At 42.3% G+C, this 15651-nt stretch overlaps 1 protein-coding gene and 1 pseudogene across 1 annotated transcript; both read left to right on the forward strand.

Annotated features, from left to right (window-relative positions):
• Positions 1–2029: 2029 nt before the first annotated feature.
• On the forward strand, positions 2030–10876 carry LOC130531918 (protocadherin gamma-A5-like; annotated as a pseudogene).
• A 1337-nt stretch (positions 10877–12213) lies between these two features.
• On the forward strand, positions 12214–15245 carry LOC130531646 (protocadherin gamma-A11-like). The gene has a single exon (XM_057043731.1). The coding sequence runs from the start codon at positions 12870–12872 to the stop codon at positions 15228–15230; it is 2361 nt and encodes a 786-aa protein (XP_056899711.1). The 5' UTR covers positions 12214–12869; the 3' UTR covers positions 15231–15245.
• Positions 15246–15651: the final 406 nt, after the last annotated feature.

The raw sequence follows: 15651 nt of genomic DNA on the forward strand, positions 1-15651 counted from the left end.
TGAAGATACTGCACAGGGCCCTCAAGCTCAGAGGCTTAATCATAAGATCATATCAAAAGCTGACAAAGTATATTAAGAATATGGCCATACATATCAGATGTTAGGAGGCCTAGAAGCATTTTTATTGTGACAGCATTGTTATTGTTCCAAGAACACAAATACAAATTGAACACAAATCTGCTACTTGAATATCACAAAAAATAATCCTGATCAAGACATTATAGTATGAGTCATTCAAATTATTATTTCAAAATACACAACATAAAGCTAGAAATTTGTGAACTGCGTTTATTGCTGCTCTGTCTTCATGCGCGTTACAACTCTATGAATCAAATGGTTATATTTATACAAGTAATAATTACACATGCATTTGATTGATTTTTATTTTGTGCTGTTCCTGTTTCCTAACTTGAGACCTTTAGAAAGGTTAATATTTTATCACCTTAAATCCTTATTAGGGGGGACAGGCTCCAGTTTGGAGTAACATCTGCTCAGTATGACCTCATCTCCCCAGAGATATGAGGTCATTTTGAGAAGCAGAGCCAACAATTAGATGAAATGTATTTAAATTTATTCAACATCCTATAAACGCACACACATAAATCTTAATGGCATTCTCATTCTTTTGAGAATTGAGAGTTAAAAAAATGTATCCTTGAAGCCTGAGGAGAGATGCCTGCTGCACTAATCTGTAACTGACACAACAAAGCAGCAGTAGAAAAATACGATTCTTCAGCCACCTGCTGGCTAATGCATTTAGAAAATATGAACGTATTTGATTAAATGCATCTTCCCAGTTTCTTTTCATGTTTTGCGGGGGCTCATTCCAGCACCAGACCGCGTGTGAGCAGCTAACGGTCTTTGTCTGCAGTGGTCGCAGCCTCAGCTCCCGTCTCCATGTTTCCTCCTTTTTCAGAGACCGTCTCGCTTTCAGCACCGTGGACAGCGACGTGCACAGAGGAGGAGCCGTGTCGCCATGGAGACGAGCTGTCTCCTCGCCAGAGCGCATGCAGGATGTCGTGAAACATCCCGCATCAACCCCACTCACCATCAGCACCACTACCACCACCACACAGGGCTGTTTCAATAAACGCCACATGCCGCTGATATGCGACAAAAATAAGACAAAAATAGCATTTTTATCCCGTCTCTCAAGTGATGGTGATGTATAGAAAGTTATTCAAATCAAGCCGCGTGGATTAGGTGCAGAAGGGTGTGTGAAGGACGCAGACAGAAACGGGAGGGACTGGTACAGAATGCGACAGCGTTCGTGCACGCGCACGCAGAAGCACAAGGCGTGTTAAAGGGGGCGAGCGTGTGAGGTTCCAGTATGCAGGTCACTGCATTGAGCCTGATTCCGGCACGGTTTTTTCCGAATGTTTTTTATGTTAGGGTAACGTTAGCATCTTGTCAGCTACAGCTGCTCCGTGTTCAGGCTTTTGCAGGACGCGGAGAGCAACTAGAAATGAACAAAGGAGACTCGCGGAGGCTGAAATTGTATTTTTCCCCACGAGTGGTCGCTGTACACTTCAGCATTGGGAGGGTGGTTGTGGGAGTGTGCTGAGCAGATCACGCAGCTCGGACATTGAGCAGTTTGGCCCACAAACACGAAGAACAATATTTCGTTCCTCTGTATTCTTTTGAAACCACGAATTCAATTATAAATCGAGGAAAACAAACTATAACTAATGTTTATTTTGCAGTTTTTAAATCAATTTCATTTAATATTCAACAAGAAGTAAGAGAAAGAGACTGATTTGATTTTTTTAAAAAATTTGAGAGTCTTCTATGTATACAGGGCTGATTCTCAAGATAATTTCTTTTAAGTAAAAATCTTAGCGTTTTTCCAATTATCTCAGGAATTAGATGCCGTGGGCTTGATCCAGGTCTGATAATATTTCACTCCCTGGTATTTGTCTTTCGCTAAGTTAAAACGTTGACTGCACCATCCTCACAATGACAATAGGCGGCGCTATTGGACCATCTGTGGTTGAATTCTGGGTGGTTTCTCACATACTCATCCTCAAGAAAGAAACCGATCGGTCAGGACGCGGCTCCAGTGAGATATGGCTCGAGAGCATATTTATTCTTGTTTATAAGCTGTCTGAAAACACTGGTTTTATTAGAGAATTGCTGATGGATTTTATGTGCGGATTATAATCGTTTTTGTAAGACAATGGCGATCACTGGTCTCATGCGCGTGTGGATTCATTTTTGCCTGATCGTGATTCTTTTGGAAGGGATCTCTGCCCAAATACGCTATTCCATTCAGGAGGAGCTAAAGGTTGGCACGGCGGTGGGAAATATAGCCAAAGATCTCGGACTGGATCTGGGTAGACTGGCGGAGAGAAATCTGCGTGTGCTGTCGGGGACAAAGCAGGATCTGTTCAAGGTAAACCCAAGCGACGGAGTCCTGTCTGTGAACCGAGAGTAGACCGCGAGGAGCTGTGCGCAAAGATGGCCTTGTGCGTCGCAAACCTAAAAGCAGTGGTTGAAAATCCCCTCGAGATGCATCAAGTTGTAGTCGAAATACTCGATGTAAACGATAACTCGCCCAAATTTCCCGAGGAAAACTACACTTTAGAGGTGTTGGAGTCAGCCACGGTTGGCTCTAGGTTTCAAATTGAAGGAGCGCACGATTTAGATGTCGGGGTTAATTCCATACAATCCTACAAGCTGAACAATAACCAGTATTTTCGAGTGGAAACTGAGGAATTTGGAGAGGATGGAAAGGTCCCATTTTTGATATTACAGCGACATTTAGATAGAGAACAAACAGTTCAACACTTGTTAAAAGTAACGGCTCAAGACGGGGGCAAACCAATAAAATCTGGCAATATAAACATCACAATTATTGTATCTGACATAAATGACAACCCTCCGGTGTGTGATAAACCAAAATATTCCGTTACAGTGAAAGAAAATGCCCCTGAAGGGACTTTTTTGCTGGCAGTAAACGCAGTTGACCCAGACGAAGGCATGAACAGTGAGATTGAATACTCACTAAGGAGTAAAATGAGAGGAATCCATTCGGAACCCTTTGATTTAAATAGTAAAACTGGCAAATTAACAGTGAAGGCGGGCCTTGATTATGAGGAAAAGCAAGTTTATGAGATTAAAGTACTGGCTGCAGACAAAGGGGCCTTTTCTCTGTCCACACACTGCAACGTGGTTGTCAGAGTGGAAGACGTAAACGACAACCCACCTGAAATAGAAATCACATCACTTTCGAGCCGCATTCCAGAGGACGCACCTCCTGGCACCGTGGTGGCTTTGATGGGAGTGACGGACCAAGACTCAGGCATGAACGGTCAGGTGGTGTGCAGCGTGCCCACTCATTTACCATTTGACCTAAAGCCATCTCCTGACGGACACTCCTACTCCTTGGTTACCAAAGAGTACCTGGACAAAGAAAGTACACAAATGTATGATATTACAATAACAGCAAAGGACTTAGGGAGCCCTGTTCTCTCATCCACAAAGCTGATACATGTGGATGTGATAGATGTTAATGATAATCGTCCAGGGTTCAGTGAAAGTCCATGAGGATGTTCAGCTACAGAGATCCACGCCACCAGAGACTGGTTGTTGTTGCCAAGGACAACGGGAACCCTGCTCTGTCTGCCACCGTCACCATTAAGCTGTCCACAGTGGAGACTGCTGTTAAAGCCTACTCTGACCTGACTGAGGTTCCTCTGGAATACGACATCTTCTCAGACCTGAACCTGTACCTGGTCATCGGTCTGGGCTCAGTGTCATTTCTGCTGCTCATCACCATCCTGGTCACCATCGTCATCAAGTGTCAGAAACCCAAGGCCAGCAAGGCTGCTCCTCCCTGCAGGAACAGTGTGATCAGTGAGAGAAACTCCACCATCGCTGATTCCACTCTGGTGTCCAACGATGCGTACTGGTACAGCCTGTTTCTAGCAGAGACCAGGAAAGGAAAACTGGTGGTTAGACAGCCTGTGCCAAAGGGCTCCAGGTACATCGTGTCCAGTATACCCAGAGGTACAGGAATGACCGACACTAGTGGCTCCGCTCCCTCTACTCTGCAGGTATGGAAATAAATCCAATCCTCTGTTTTCTTCTTTTTATATTGGCAATTTTGGACCTGTGATCTAGAGGAAGCCGTGATTTTCGCTCCTTCTTGGCCTTCATATAAGTATGCACTTCAATTTTAAATTATAATTTATTTTTGCTTGAAAAGAAAATCCAGTAACTCAATCTTAAACATAATTTTTGCCCCATCTTTGGTAATAATAATGACTTTAAATTTAGCTGCAGAGTGTATAAGCAAACATTTAATCTGTATAAGTATTCACAACTCAGAGGGACTTTATTTCTAATTCAAACATGATATTTGTGCCTTAAACAGTAAATTTAAATAAATTCTTTTTCACTCATTATATACATGTACATTAAATCCCTTTCACTCTAAAATCAGTTGCATTTATATATTTTCACACTACTTTAACTCAAATTACGTTTACTATCATCATAAGCAAGCAACAAGCGCCCTGACCTTTCAAAAGTGTTCACTCTGTGTTTCTTTGGTTTTATCTGGGTGGTTTAGAATGCAAAAATGCACCTATAGGCACATAAATGTGATCAACCTATATTTAAAATGCTTCACTGCTGTATTTAAGCCTAAATCTTTGTCATATTAATTTATTCTGAAATAAACACAAGATCAATCAGAGTACACCTATTAAACCACGAAACATGGATGATTTCAGCTTTTAAATCTAATTTGTTATGACAAATCTGGAAAGGTAATTGGAATAAAATGATTCATACCTGTAAAAAATAGCTTTATTTCAAATAAAGTGTTATAAGGTCAGCAATTGAATGAAAAGGTGAAACACCAAAACCCCTTGCAATGTCTGAAATATTCATTAGGTGCTGCAGTTTCAGAATTTTTATATATATACATCATTTTAACGTACTGATTTGAAAAGATCATCATCTTCAGGTTTCAGTCTCTGTTTTGCCCGCAGTTGATGCTCCTATATTTTACCTATAAATTGAGTCACGCACTGACGTGGCTTCTGTACCCCAGTTTTCCTGCTCGGTTTGCTCAGGCGTCACACCTGCTCAGAGTTTCCCCTGTTAAATAGTTTCTTTACAGTCTCAGTGGACTTTTCTGATTTCCATTTAGCTTCATATCTGCGTCTCACTTCACATCTGCAAACTTTACACTATTTACACAATTGTAACAATCGCGGAACATCACAAAATTTCCGTCTGCTTAAAAGCTCTTCAGCTGCGTAAAATACCACATCGAAAAGATAACGCGCCTTTGGTCTGAAATTCACAGCAGGCCTGCTCCTGTGGTCGGAGAGATGGGCGGTGGCTGTTTTTGGAACCGTTGTGTAAAAATCTTCACTGTTGTCTTCTGTTTGGAATACATGTCGCAACTTGTACTGGGGAGTTGGCATAAGAGGGGGTGTTACGTCATGGCTGACGCTGCTTGCATTCCTTTGCACAGACTGGCTGGAACTCATTATTAGGAAATAAAAAATGCATTTCAAGATTTTGTAAAAGTTGTTTCGATCGTAAAAAAAAGTTGTAAAGACTGGAACCACACAACGTTCGTCGCTGCTCCCCCCAAAAAATAACAACATGTGAGGTCACCGATCACCAAGACATTTGATTGGATGAAGCGCGGTCGGATCTTCGTCACTCTTGGGCTGTCCGTGAAAGATCTCCTTACTCTTCGTTCATCTGTACTAGCTACAGAACGGCTTCAAGCAGACGTCTTATCACAAAAAGGAAACCTTACAATGGCTCTTCAGGTCAGATTGTCATGCGGGGGACGGTGCAATTGCCTTCTTCTGTTCTTTTCCGTCATCGCGACGGCGGTGGTCGCCGTCACGCATTATTCTATTCCTGAAGAAATGGAGGAAGGTTCTGTGGTGGCTAATTTAGCCACGGATTTGGGATTAGACGTGAAGACGCTGAGGGGAAGAAAAATGCGTGTCGATGTTGTGGGGAACAAAAAATACCTAGACATAAACAAGGAAACGGGCGAGCTCTTTATTCTTGAGAGGATCGATAGAGAATTGTTGTGCCCTCTAAAAACGACAACACACTGCTTTTTGAAATTAGATGCCACGATTGAAAATCCAGTACGAATGTTTAACATTGAGGTGGAAATTATGGACATTAATGACAACGCTCCACATTTCCGACGAGGAACGATGCATTTGGACATCTCCGAATCGAGCTCCGTGGGTGAGAGATTCTCCTTGAATAATGCTGCAGATCCAGATGTTGGAAGCAATTCCGTTAAAGATTATCACCTGAGCGCAAGTGAGCATTTTTCAATAAATATTCAGACCGGACGGGACGGGACCAAGTTTGCAGATTTGATTCTGACCAAAGCTTTAGACAGAGAGCTGCAGGCTGTTCACAACCTGATCCTGACTGCGGTGGACGGTGGAGTTCCCACGCGCACAGGAACAGCCAGCATCGTTGTGCGCGTACTTGACGTGAACGACAACGCCCCTTCATTTGGCAAAGACAAATATGTGGTAGATGTGATGGAGAACTCTCCAATAGGCAGCTTAGTCATCAAGCTGAACGCCACTGATCTAGACGAAGGCTCCAATTCTGACGTAGTTTATTCTTATAGTTTATACACATCAGAGAGAACGCAGCAGATATTTAATTTAAATGCAGAAAATGGTGAAATCAGGGTGAGAGAGATGATCAATTACGAAGATCTAAAACTTTATGAAATGGAGATTATTGCCAGTGATAAGGGGACTAATCTCTTAACTGGTCAGTGTAAAGTGACGATTCAGGTGACAGATATGAACGATAACCACCCAGAAATATCGATCAAGTCATTTCAGACTCCAGTCAATGAAAACATAGATGTAGACACAGTGATAGCTGTAGTTAGTGTGAGTGATAAAGACTCAGGAGATAATGGAGTGGTTGATCTGCATATTCCTGATAATATGCCTTTTAAACTGAGGCAATCCTCTGATAACTATTATGAATTAGTGGTGTCAGAGCCGTTAGACCGTGAGAAGGTTCCAGAGTACGACATCACTTTCACAGTAACAGACAGAGGCTCTCCTCCTTTATCGGACAATGAAACCATGACGTTGGAGCTGCTGGACATTAATGATAATGCTCCTCACTTCCCTCAGTCATTTTATACGATACGTGTCACTGAGAATAACGCACCGGGGGCCTTGCTCAGTTCTCTGACTGCCTTTGACCCTGACCTCCACGAGAACCAGTATTTAGTTTACTTCATCCTAGAGAAGGAGATCGCCAACACGTCCATGTCCATGTTGTTCTCCATCAACCCAGAGAATGGAAATCTTTACGCACTGAAAACTTTTGACTACGAGATTGAGAAGGAGTTTCTTTTCCACATTGAGGCCAGAGACTCTGGTTCTCCTCCACTCAGCAGCAACGTGAGCGTCCACATCATTATTGTGGACCAGAACGACAACGCTCCGGTCATTGTGTCTCCGTGGCGTGCGCAGGGCTCTGTGGTGGAGGAAAAGATCCCCAGATCCACTGACAAAGGTTCTCTGGTTGCCAAGGTGAAAGCTTTAGACGTGGACTCGTCTAACAGGAATGACCGACACTAGTGGCTCCGCTCCCTCTACTCTGCAGGTAGAAATACTTGTGTAATGCAAATTAATCCTGATATATTTTCTTCAAACAATAAAAACAACAGTGACACAGTGGATCATCACATACTTATAGCAATAGCAAATTTACACATTTTATTATGAGTCACTTAAACCAGATGATGGTGGTTTTCCTTTTGTATCATTTTAGTTTCTAAGTTATATTTTTTGTTCTATCTATCTATCTATCTATCTATCTATCTATCTATCTATCTATCTATCATCTATCTATCTATCTATCTATCTATCTATCTGTCTGTCTGTCTGTCTGTCTGTCTGTCTGTCTGTCTGTCTGTCTGTCTGTCTGTCTGTCTGTCGTCTGTCTGTCTGTCTGTCTGTCTGTCTGTCTGGTAAGTATGATTTTAAAGAAATAAATCTGTCGCCAGTTGACACTAACCTCTTTCTCATCTTTTCTGCTGTATTTTCCAGTATTAACAGTTTAAACTACTTCAACACTGATGTTTTGACCATAACAAATTTTCAACATTAAATCCCTCTTGTGTTTGCAAAGATCTGACCATTGAAATACCTGTTTTGTTTCTCTCCCCACTCTAAAGTACCCTAAATGAAGGAAGTCCACTCTACAGCTGGAGGTATGCAGGAGTCTCTCCCCCCCACTGAGGATTAATTTCAGTCACTGTTTACAGAACTTTAGGTTTTAGTTTATGTGCTTGTGTGCTTGTAGTTGGAAACAAAATATATTTGTTATTACATTTTGTCTTGGTTTGTTTTTAGGGATTTTTTCCTGATGACCAGAGTCATCTGCTTAGATGATAGCATATACTGGAAATTACCTCTGATAACCCCATAATCACATCAGTCTCATTCCTAATACTCACTAAGCATCTATTTTCCCATTTTTTTAACTCAGTTTGACAGAAGAGAAACCTTTTATTGACTCCATGATTATGTAAATCTCTGACATTTATAATTAATAATACACAGGCACACACGGAATCTCAACAAAAACATATTGACCTTAGCTCACCCTCTCTGAAGATCAGTCATGACAGATTTGTTAAGCCAATTATATCATCTTATTTAATCTTTTGCATGTGCACCCCTTGCTGACCAACATTTGCCCTGTTTTTAATGTTTATAAAATAGAAACAATCAAGTATCCTTTGGTTTGGATACAATTTTTATATTATTTTCTTCCACTGCCTTCACAAACACAGTTATTTTCTGTTTGTTTCCAGGCAGATATCATGAAAAGAATGACCCAATTCCTAATGCAGGAAAGGTGCAAAGTGAAACCAGCCACCCAGTTACCTAGCAACCACTCTCCTTTAGTAATAGTGGAGCATGATATTCATTGATAGATCCCTGCTGCCTCACCTCTATGTTCCAGGATACCTTCCAATCTCTCTCTTCTGCCTGAAGCCCCTGTCTGAATGACAGACGTCGGATGCATGCGATTTGTCGAGCCTGGCCAGTCACAGGACTGCGTGTGCCTCCATTTAACTGCATCTATTTCTCTGATTCACAGGCATCCACCAGCAGCAGCGGCAGCAGCAGCAGCAGCAGCAATTCCAAATAAGGCCCCACCTTCAGCTGCAGCCTGGAGTGACTGACAGAGAGGGGAACCTCATGTCGCATCTACCCTGCGTGATCTCGTATCTGCTCCTCCGTAACACCCAATGGACCCGTGGTGTCTCCTTCATTTTTAGAGAATATAAAAAAGCCAATCACCAATATGTTTCTCTCTGTACGGCGTGCATGATCAGACTGCATGGCTTCAACCATACTACAGACTTCATGAAGAACTTCTGAAAGCACAAAATCTAAAAGATGCAGACTGAAAAGGGGGGGGGAGGTATGTATATAAAAAGAAGCCTGGATGAGGACTAAAATGCACACGGGATTATTGATGCCTTTAAGAGTCTCTTTCCCCTCTTTAAAAGTGAAACATGTGGGATGATGTTTTAAATTCCTGAGGTTTGTCCGGCTCCATAAGAAACACCATCAATGCGTAAAAAAATACACTTATCAAAGCAAAACAGCACAAATAACTAAATGTTTGTAGCACCATCATATAGTATTGCGGTATGAGGCAAAAGGTAGTGTGCATTTTATAAATGTGGTACTTTTTTGTAGGTTTGTTTGTAATCTGTGCTTTGTATACAAAATAGGCCGATGGTATGTCTGAGAGAGGATGTAGAGAGGTTGTGTTACACATCAGGTCAGATAAAAGTGTGTCTTCATCTTATTTGCCTTTCAGTTTGCATGACTCATCTTAAGATCTCTGACAGATTTCATGACAGGATGTTTTTCTTCAGTTTTGCCTCACTCGGGTGCTTCATGCCTTCTGTATATATAATACAGTGAAATCTCCTTTTTCCTCATCTTCAGCATTTCCGGAGGTTCAAGATGAACCTTCTGAGCAGAACATGAGGGTTTAGTTGTTATTCTCTGATACTGTATCAACCCTGTTGTTGACTTCACTCCATCAAAACAGTGCTTCTATTTATGACTCCTGTATAAACAATACGTATTGCCATATGTAACACTTACATTACAGTATAGATATGTCTGTTTGTCTGTACTTTGAAATATCTTTTTTGTCGATATTATCTTGGGGTTTTGAAAGTGAACAAAAAGTCCAGTGCCATCAGATTTCTGAGCCACCAAGTGTCATCACATGATATTAACGCAGAACGCACTGAATTACTTATAACACATTTTAATGGTTTACAGGTAAACATACACAGTATAAGTGCTTTTATGGCTCAGTATGTGGTAACCTGTATAATATGGGCTCATCTGTATGCTCTGATGTGTGTGACCTATCAAATACTGAAACATAATAAATCAACTCATGAAGACTCATGAAGTACTGTCTGAATAATTGGGATCAAAAGATCAGGAGAAGGAACATGAGAAATGGGAGGAATAACAGGGTCTGAGAGAGCAGTTAGACAGGATGTGGGGAAGTGTCAAAATCAGCAACCCTGTGGTCATGACTGATCATGGTTGTGGAGCCCCAAGCGTGGCTCCAGCAGATCCCAGGAGTAGCATATGAGATCTCTGCCCTGAAGAGTGCAGTGAAGATACTGCACAGGGCCCCTTAAGCTCAGAGGCTTAATCATAAGATCATATCAAAAGCTGACAAAGTATATTAAGAATATGGCCATACATATCAGATGTTCGGAGGCCTAGAAGCATTTTTATTGTGACAGCATTGTATTGTTCCAAGAACACAAATACAAATTGAACACAAATCTGCTACTTGAATATCACAAAAAATAATCCTGATCAAGACATTATAGTATGAGTCATTCAAATTATTATTTCAAAATACACAACATAAAGCTAGAAATTTGTGAACTGCGTTTATTGCTGCTCTGTCTTCATGCGCGTTACAACTCTATGAATCAAATGGTTATATTTATACAAGTAATAATTACACATGCATTTGATCCTGTTTCCTAACTTGAGACCTTTAGAAAGGTTAATATTTTATCACCTTAAATCCTTATTAGGGGGGACAGGCTCCAGTTTGGAGTAACATCTGCTCAGTATGACCTCATCTCCCCAGAGATATGAGGTCATTTTGAGAAGCAGAGCCAACAATTAGATGAAATGTATTTAAATTTATTCAACATCCTATAAACGCACACACATAAATCTTAATGGCATTCTCATTCTTTTGAGAATTGAGAGTTAAAAAAATGTATCCTTGAAGCCTGAGGAGAGATGCCTGCTGCACTAATCTGTAACTGACACAAAAGCAGCAGTAGAAAAATACGATTCTTCAGCCACCTGCTGGCTAATGCATTTAGAAAATATGAACGTATTTGATTAAATGCATCTTCCCGGTTTCTTTTCATGTTTTGCGGGGGCTCATTCCAGCACCAGACCGCGTGTGAGCAGCTAACGGTCTTTGTCTGCAGTGGTCGCAGCCTCAGCTCCCGTCTCCATGTTTCCTCCCTTTTCAGAGACCGTCTCGCTTTCAGCACCGTGGACAGCGACGTGCACAGAGGAGGAGCCGTGTCGCCATGGAGACGAGCTGTCTCCTCGCCAGAGCGCATGCAGGATGTCGTGAAACATCCCGCATCAACCCCACCACCCACTCACCATCAGCACCACTACCACCACCACACAGGGCTGTTTCAATAAACGCCACATGCCGCTGATATGCGACAAAAATAAGACAAGAATAGCATTTTTATCCCGTCTCTCAAGTGATGGTGATGTATAGAAAGTTATTCAAATCAAGCCGCGTGGATTAGGTGCAGAAGGGTGTGTGAAGGACGCAGACAGAAACGGGAGGGACTGGTACAGAATGCGACAGCGTTCGTGCACGCGCACGCAGAAGCACAATGCAGTCAAGGCGTGTTAAAGGGGGCGAGCGTGTGAGGTTCCAGTATGTAGGTCAGGCATTGAGCCTGATTCCGGCACGGTTTTTTCCGAATGTTTTTTATGTTAGGGTAACGTTAGCATCTTGTCAGCTACAGCTGCTCCGTGTTCAGGCTTTTGCAGGACGCGGAGAGCAACTAGAAATGAACAAAGGAGACTCGCGGAGGCTGAAATTGTATTTTTCCCCACGAGTGGTCGCTGTACACTTCAGCATTGGGAGGGTGGTTGTGGGAGTGTGCTGAGCAGATCACGCAGCTCGGACATTGAGCAGTTTGGCCCACAAACACGAAGAACAATATTTCGTTCCTCTGTATTCTTTTGAAACCACTAATTCAATTATAAATCGAGGAAAACAAACTATAACTAATGTTTATTTTGCAGTTTTTAAATCTATTTCATTTAATATTCAACATGAAGTAAGAGAAAGAGACTGATTTGATTTTTTTAAATTTTTTTGAGAGTCTTCTATGTATACAGGGCTGATTCTCAAGATAATTTCTTTTAAGTAAAAATCTTAGCGTTTTTCCAATTATCTCAGGAATTAGATGCCGTGGGCTTGATCCAGGTCTGATAATATTTCACTCCCTGGTATTTGTCTTTTGCTAAGTTAAAACGTTGACTGCACCATCCTCACAATGACAATAGACGGCGCTATTGGACCATCTGTGGTTGAATTCTGGGTGGTTTCTCACATACTCATCCTCAAGAAAGAAACCGATCGGTCAGGACGCGGCTCCAGTGAGATATGGCTCGAGAGCATATTTATTCTTGTTTATAAGCTGTCTGAAAACACTGGTTTTATTAGAGAATTGCTGATGGATTTTATGTGCGGATTATAATCGTTTTTGTAAGACAATGGCGATCACTGGTCTCATGCGCGTGTGGATTCATTTTTGCCTGATCGTGATTCTTTTGGAAGGGATCTCTGCCCAAATACGCTATTCCCTTCAGGAGGAGCTAAAGGTTGGCACGGCGGTGGGAAATATAGCCAAAGATCTCGGACTGGATCTGGGTAGACTGGCGGAGAGAAATCTGCGTGTGCTGTCGGGGACAAAGCAGGATCTGTTCAAGGTAAACCCAAGCGACGGAGTCCTGTCTGTGAACCGGAGAGTAGACCGCGAGGAGCTGTGCGCAAAGATGGCCTTGTGCGTCGCAAACCTAAAAGCAGTGGTTGAAAATCCCCTCGAGATGCATCAAGTTGTAGTCGAAATACTCGATGTAAACGATAACTCGCCCAAATTTCCCGAGGAAAACTACACTTTAGAGGTGCTGGAGTCAGCCACGGTTGGCTCTAGGTTTCAAATTGAAGGAGCGCACGATTTAGATGTCGGGGTTAATTCCATACAATCCTACAAGCTGAACAATAACCAGTATTTCCGAGTGGAAACTGAGGAATTTGGAGAGGATGGAAAGGTCCCATTTTTGATATTACAGCGACATTTAGATAGAGAACAAACAGTTCAACACTTGTTAAAAGTAACGGCTCAAGACGGGGGCAAACCAATAAAATCTGGCAATATAAACATCACAATTATTGTATCTGACATAAATGACAACCCTCCGGTGTGTGATAAACCAAAATATTCCGTTACAGTGAAAGAAAATGCCCCTGAAGGGACTTTTTTGCTGGCAGTAAACGCAGTTGACCCAGACGAAGGCATGAACAGTGAGATTGAATACTCACTAAGGAGTAAAATGAGAGGAATCCATTCGGAACCCTTTGATTTAAATAGTAAAACTGGCAAATTAACAGTGAAGGCGGGCCTTGATTATGAGGAAAAGCAAGTTTATGAGATTAAAGTACTGGCTGCAGACAAAGGGGCCGTTTCTCTGTCCACACACTGCAACGTGGTTGTCAGAGTGGAAGACGTAAACGACAACCCACCTGAAATAGAAATCACATCACTTTCGAGCCGCATTCCAGAGGACGCACCTCCTGGCACCGTGGTGGCTTTGATGGGAGTGACGGACCAAGACTCAGGCATGAACGGTCAGGTGGTGTGCAGCGTGCCCACTCATTTACCATTTGACCTAAAGCCATCTCCTGACGGACACTCCTACTCCTTGGTTACCAAAGAGTACCTGGACAAAGAAAGTACACAAATGTATGATATTACAATAACAGCGAAGGACTTAGGGAGCCCTGCTCTCTCATCCACAAAGCTGATACATGTGGATGTGATAGATGTTAATGATAATCGTCCAGGGTTCAGTGAAAGTCCATATACTTTTTATGTGCCTGAAAACAACAAGGCAGGAAGTTCAGTATTTTCAGTGATCGCAGCCGATGCAGACAGTGGCCAAAACGCTGTAGTCTCATATTCACTCATACGCAACCAAGAGCTCTCAATAACATCATTTTTAAATATAAATGAAGCCAATGGGACAATTTCAGCTCTGAAAAGTTTTGACTTTGAGACACTAAAAACGTTCCAGTTCCAAGTGGTTGCCTCAGATTCTGGAAGTCCGTCACTGAGCAGCAACGTGACAGTGAACGTGTTCATTCTGGATCAGAACGACAACGCTCCAGTCATCCTGTATCCAGTCAGCTCCAACGGTTCTGCTGAAGGTGTGGAGGAGATTCCCCGCAATGTGAACGCAGGACACTTGGTGACTAAAGTCAGAGCCTATGATGCTGATATAGGATATAACGGCTGGTTGTTGTTCTCACTGCAGCAAGTTAGTGACCACAGTCTCTTTGGTTTGGACCGCTACACAGGACAGATCAGAACACTGCGCTCATTCACAGAGACAGACGAGGCTGAGCATAAACTGGTCATACTGGTCAAAGACAATGGCAACGTTTCCCTGTCAGCAACAGCTACTGTGATGGTCAAACTGGTGGAGCCCAAAGAGGCTTTTGCTGCTTCTGACCTTCAGAGTTCTGCAAAGGACGATGAGGACAGTCACGTGACTTTTTATCTGATCATCACTTTGGGCTCCGTGTCAGTTCTCTTCATCATCAGCATCATCGTCCTGATTGCAATGCAGTGCTCCAAATCTCCAGACTACACTTCTAAATATCTGCCAGAGACTAATTATGATGGGACACTGTGCCACAGCATCCAGTACAGATCAGGAGACAAACGCTACATGTTAGTTGGACCCAGGATGAGTATAGGATCTACTATAGTACCAGGCAGCCACGCTAATACACTGGTGCTCCCTGACAGGAGGAGAAACAATGAGGAGGTAAGAGTCATGTTTGACATTTAAATAAATGAAAATAAAGTTAAATTAAATAAATGTCTGAGTGAGTAGCATGTATGTGATTGTTTCATGCTCAGTATTATGTTTCTTTGAAATGCTGGTGTCTTTGGTGCCAAGCTTGGTTTTCTGTCGCATTTTCTTCTTTGTGTGATACATTTAACAATCTTAGCAGTATGGTAAGGTGTGTGTGTGTGTGTGTGTGTGTGTGTGTGGGTGTGTGGGTGTGTCGGGTGGGTGGTTGTTGGGGGTAATCACGTTACGATATATTTTTTTTCAGTAAATTTGCCCAAATAGTGAACAATTACAATTAAAAACAAATCTGTGTGTTGCGTTGCTATGTTGCTCGTGTTGCTGAATTAATTGACAATAGAGTTCTGGTAGATTCCCGAGTGTTGGCCACATGGCGTCAGTGTGGACTCATGGATGT

Source organism: Takifugu flavidus, chromosome 9 (genome assembly GCF_003711565.1).
Source record: "Takifugu flavidus isolate HTHZ2018 chromosome 9, ASM371156v2, whole genome shotgun sequence".
NCBI lineage: Eukaryota > Metazoa > Chordata > Actinopteri > Tetraodontiformes > Tetraodontidae > Takifugu > Takifugu flavidus.

Coding starts and splice junctions, on each gene's coding strand:
- LOC130531646 (XM_057043731.1), top strand. CDS start 12,870: ATGGCGATCACTGGTCTCATGCGCGTGTGGATTCATTTTTGCCTGATC.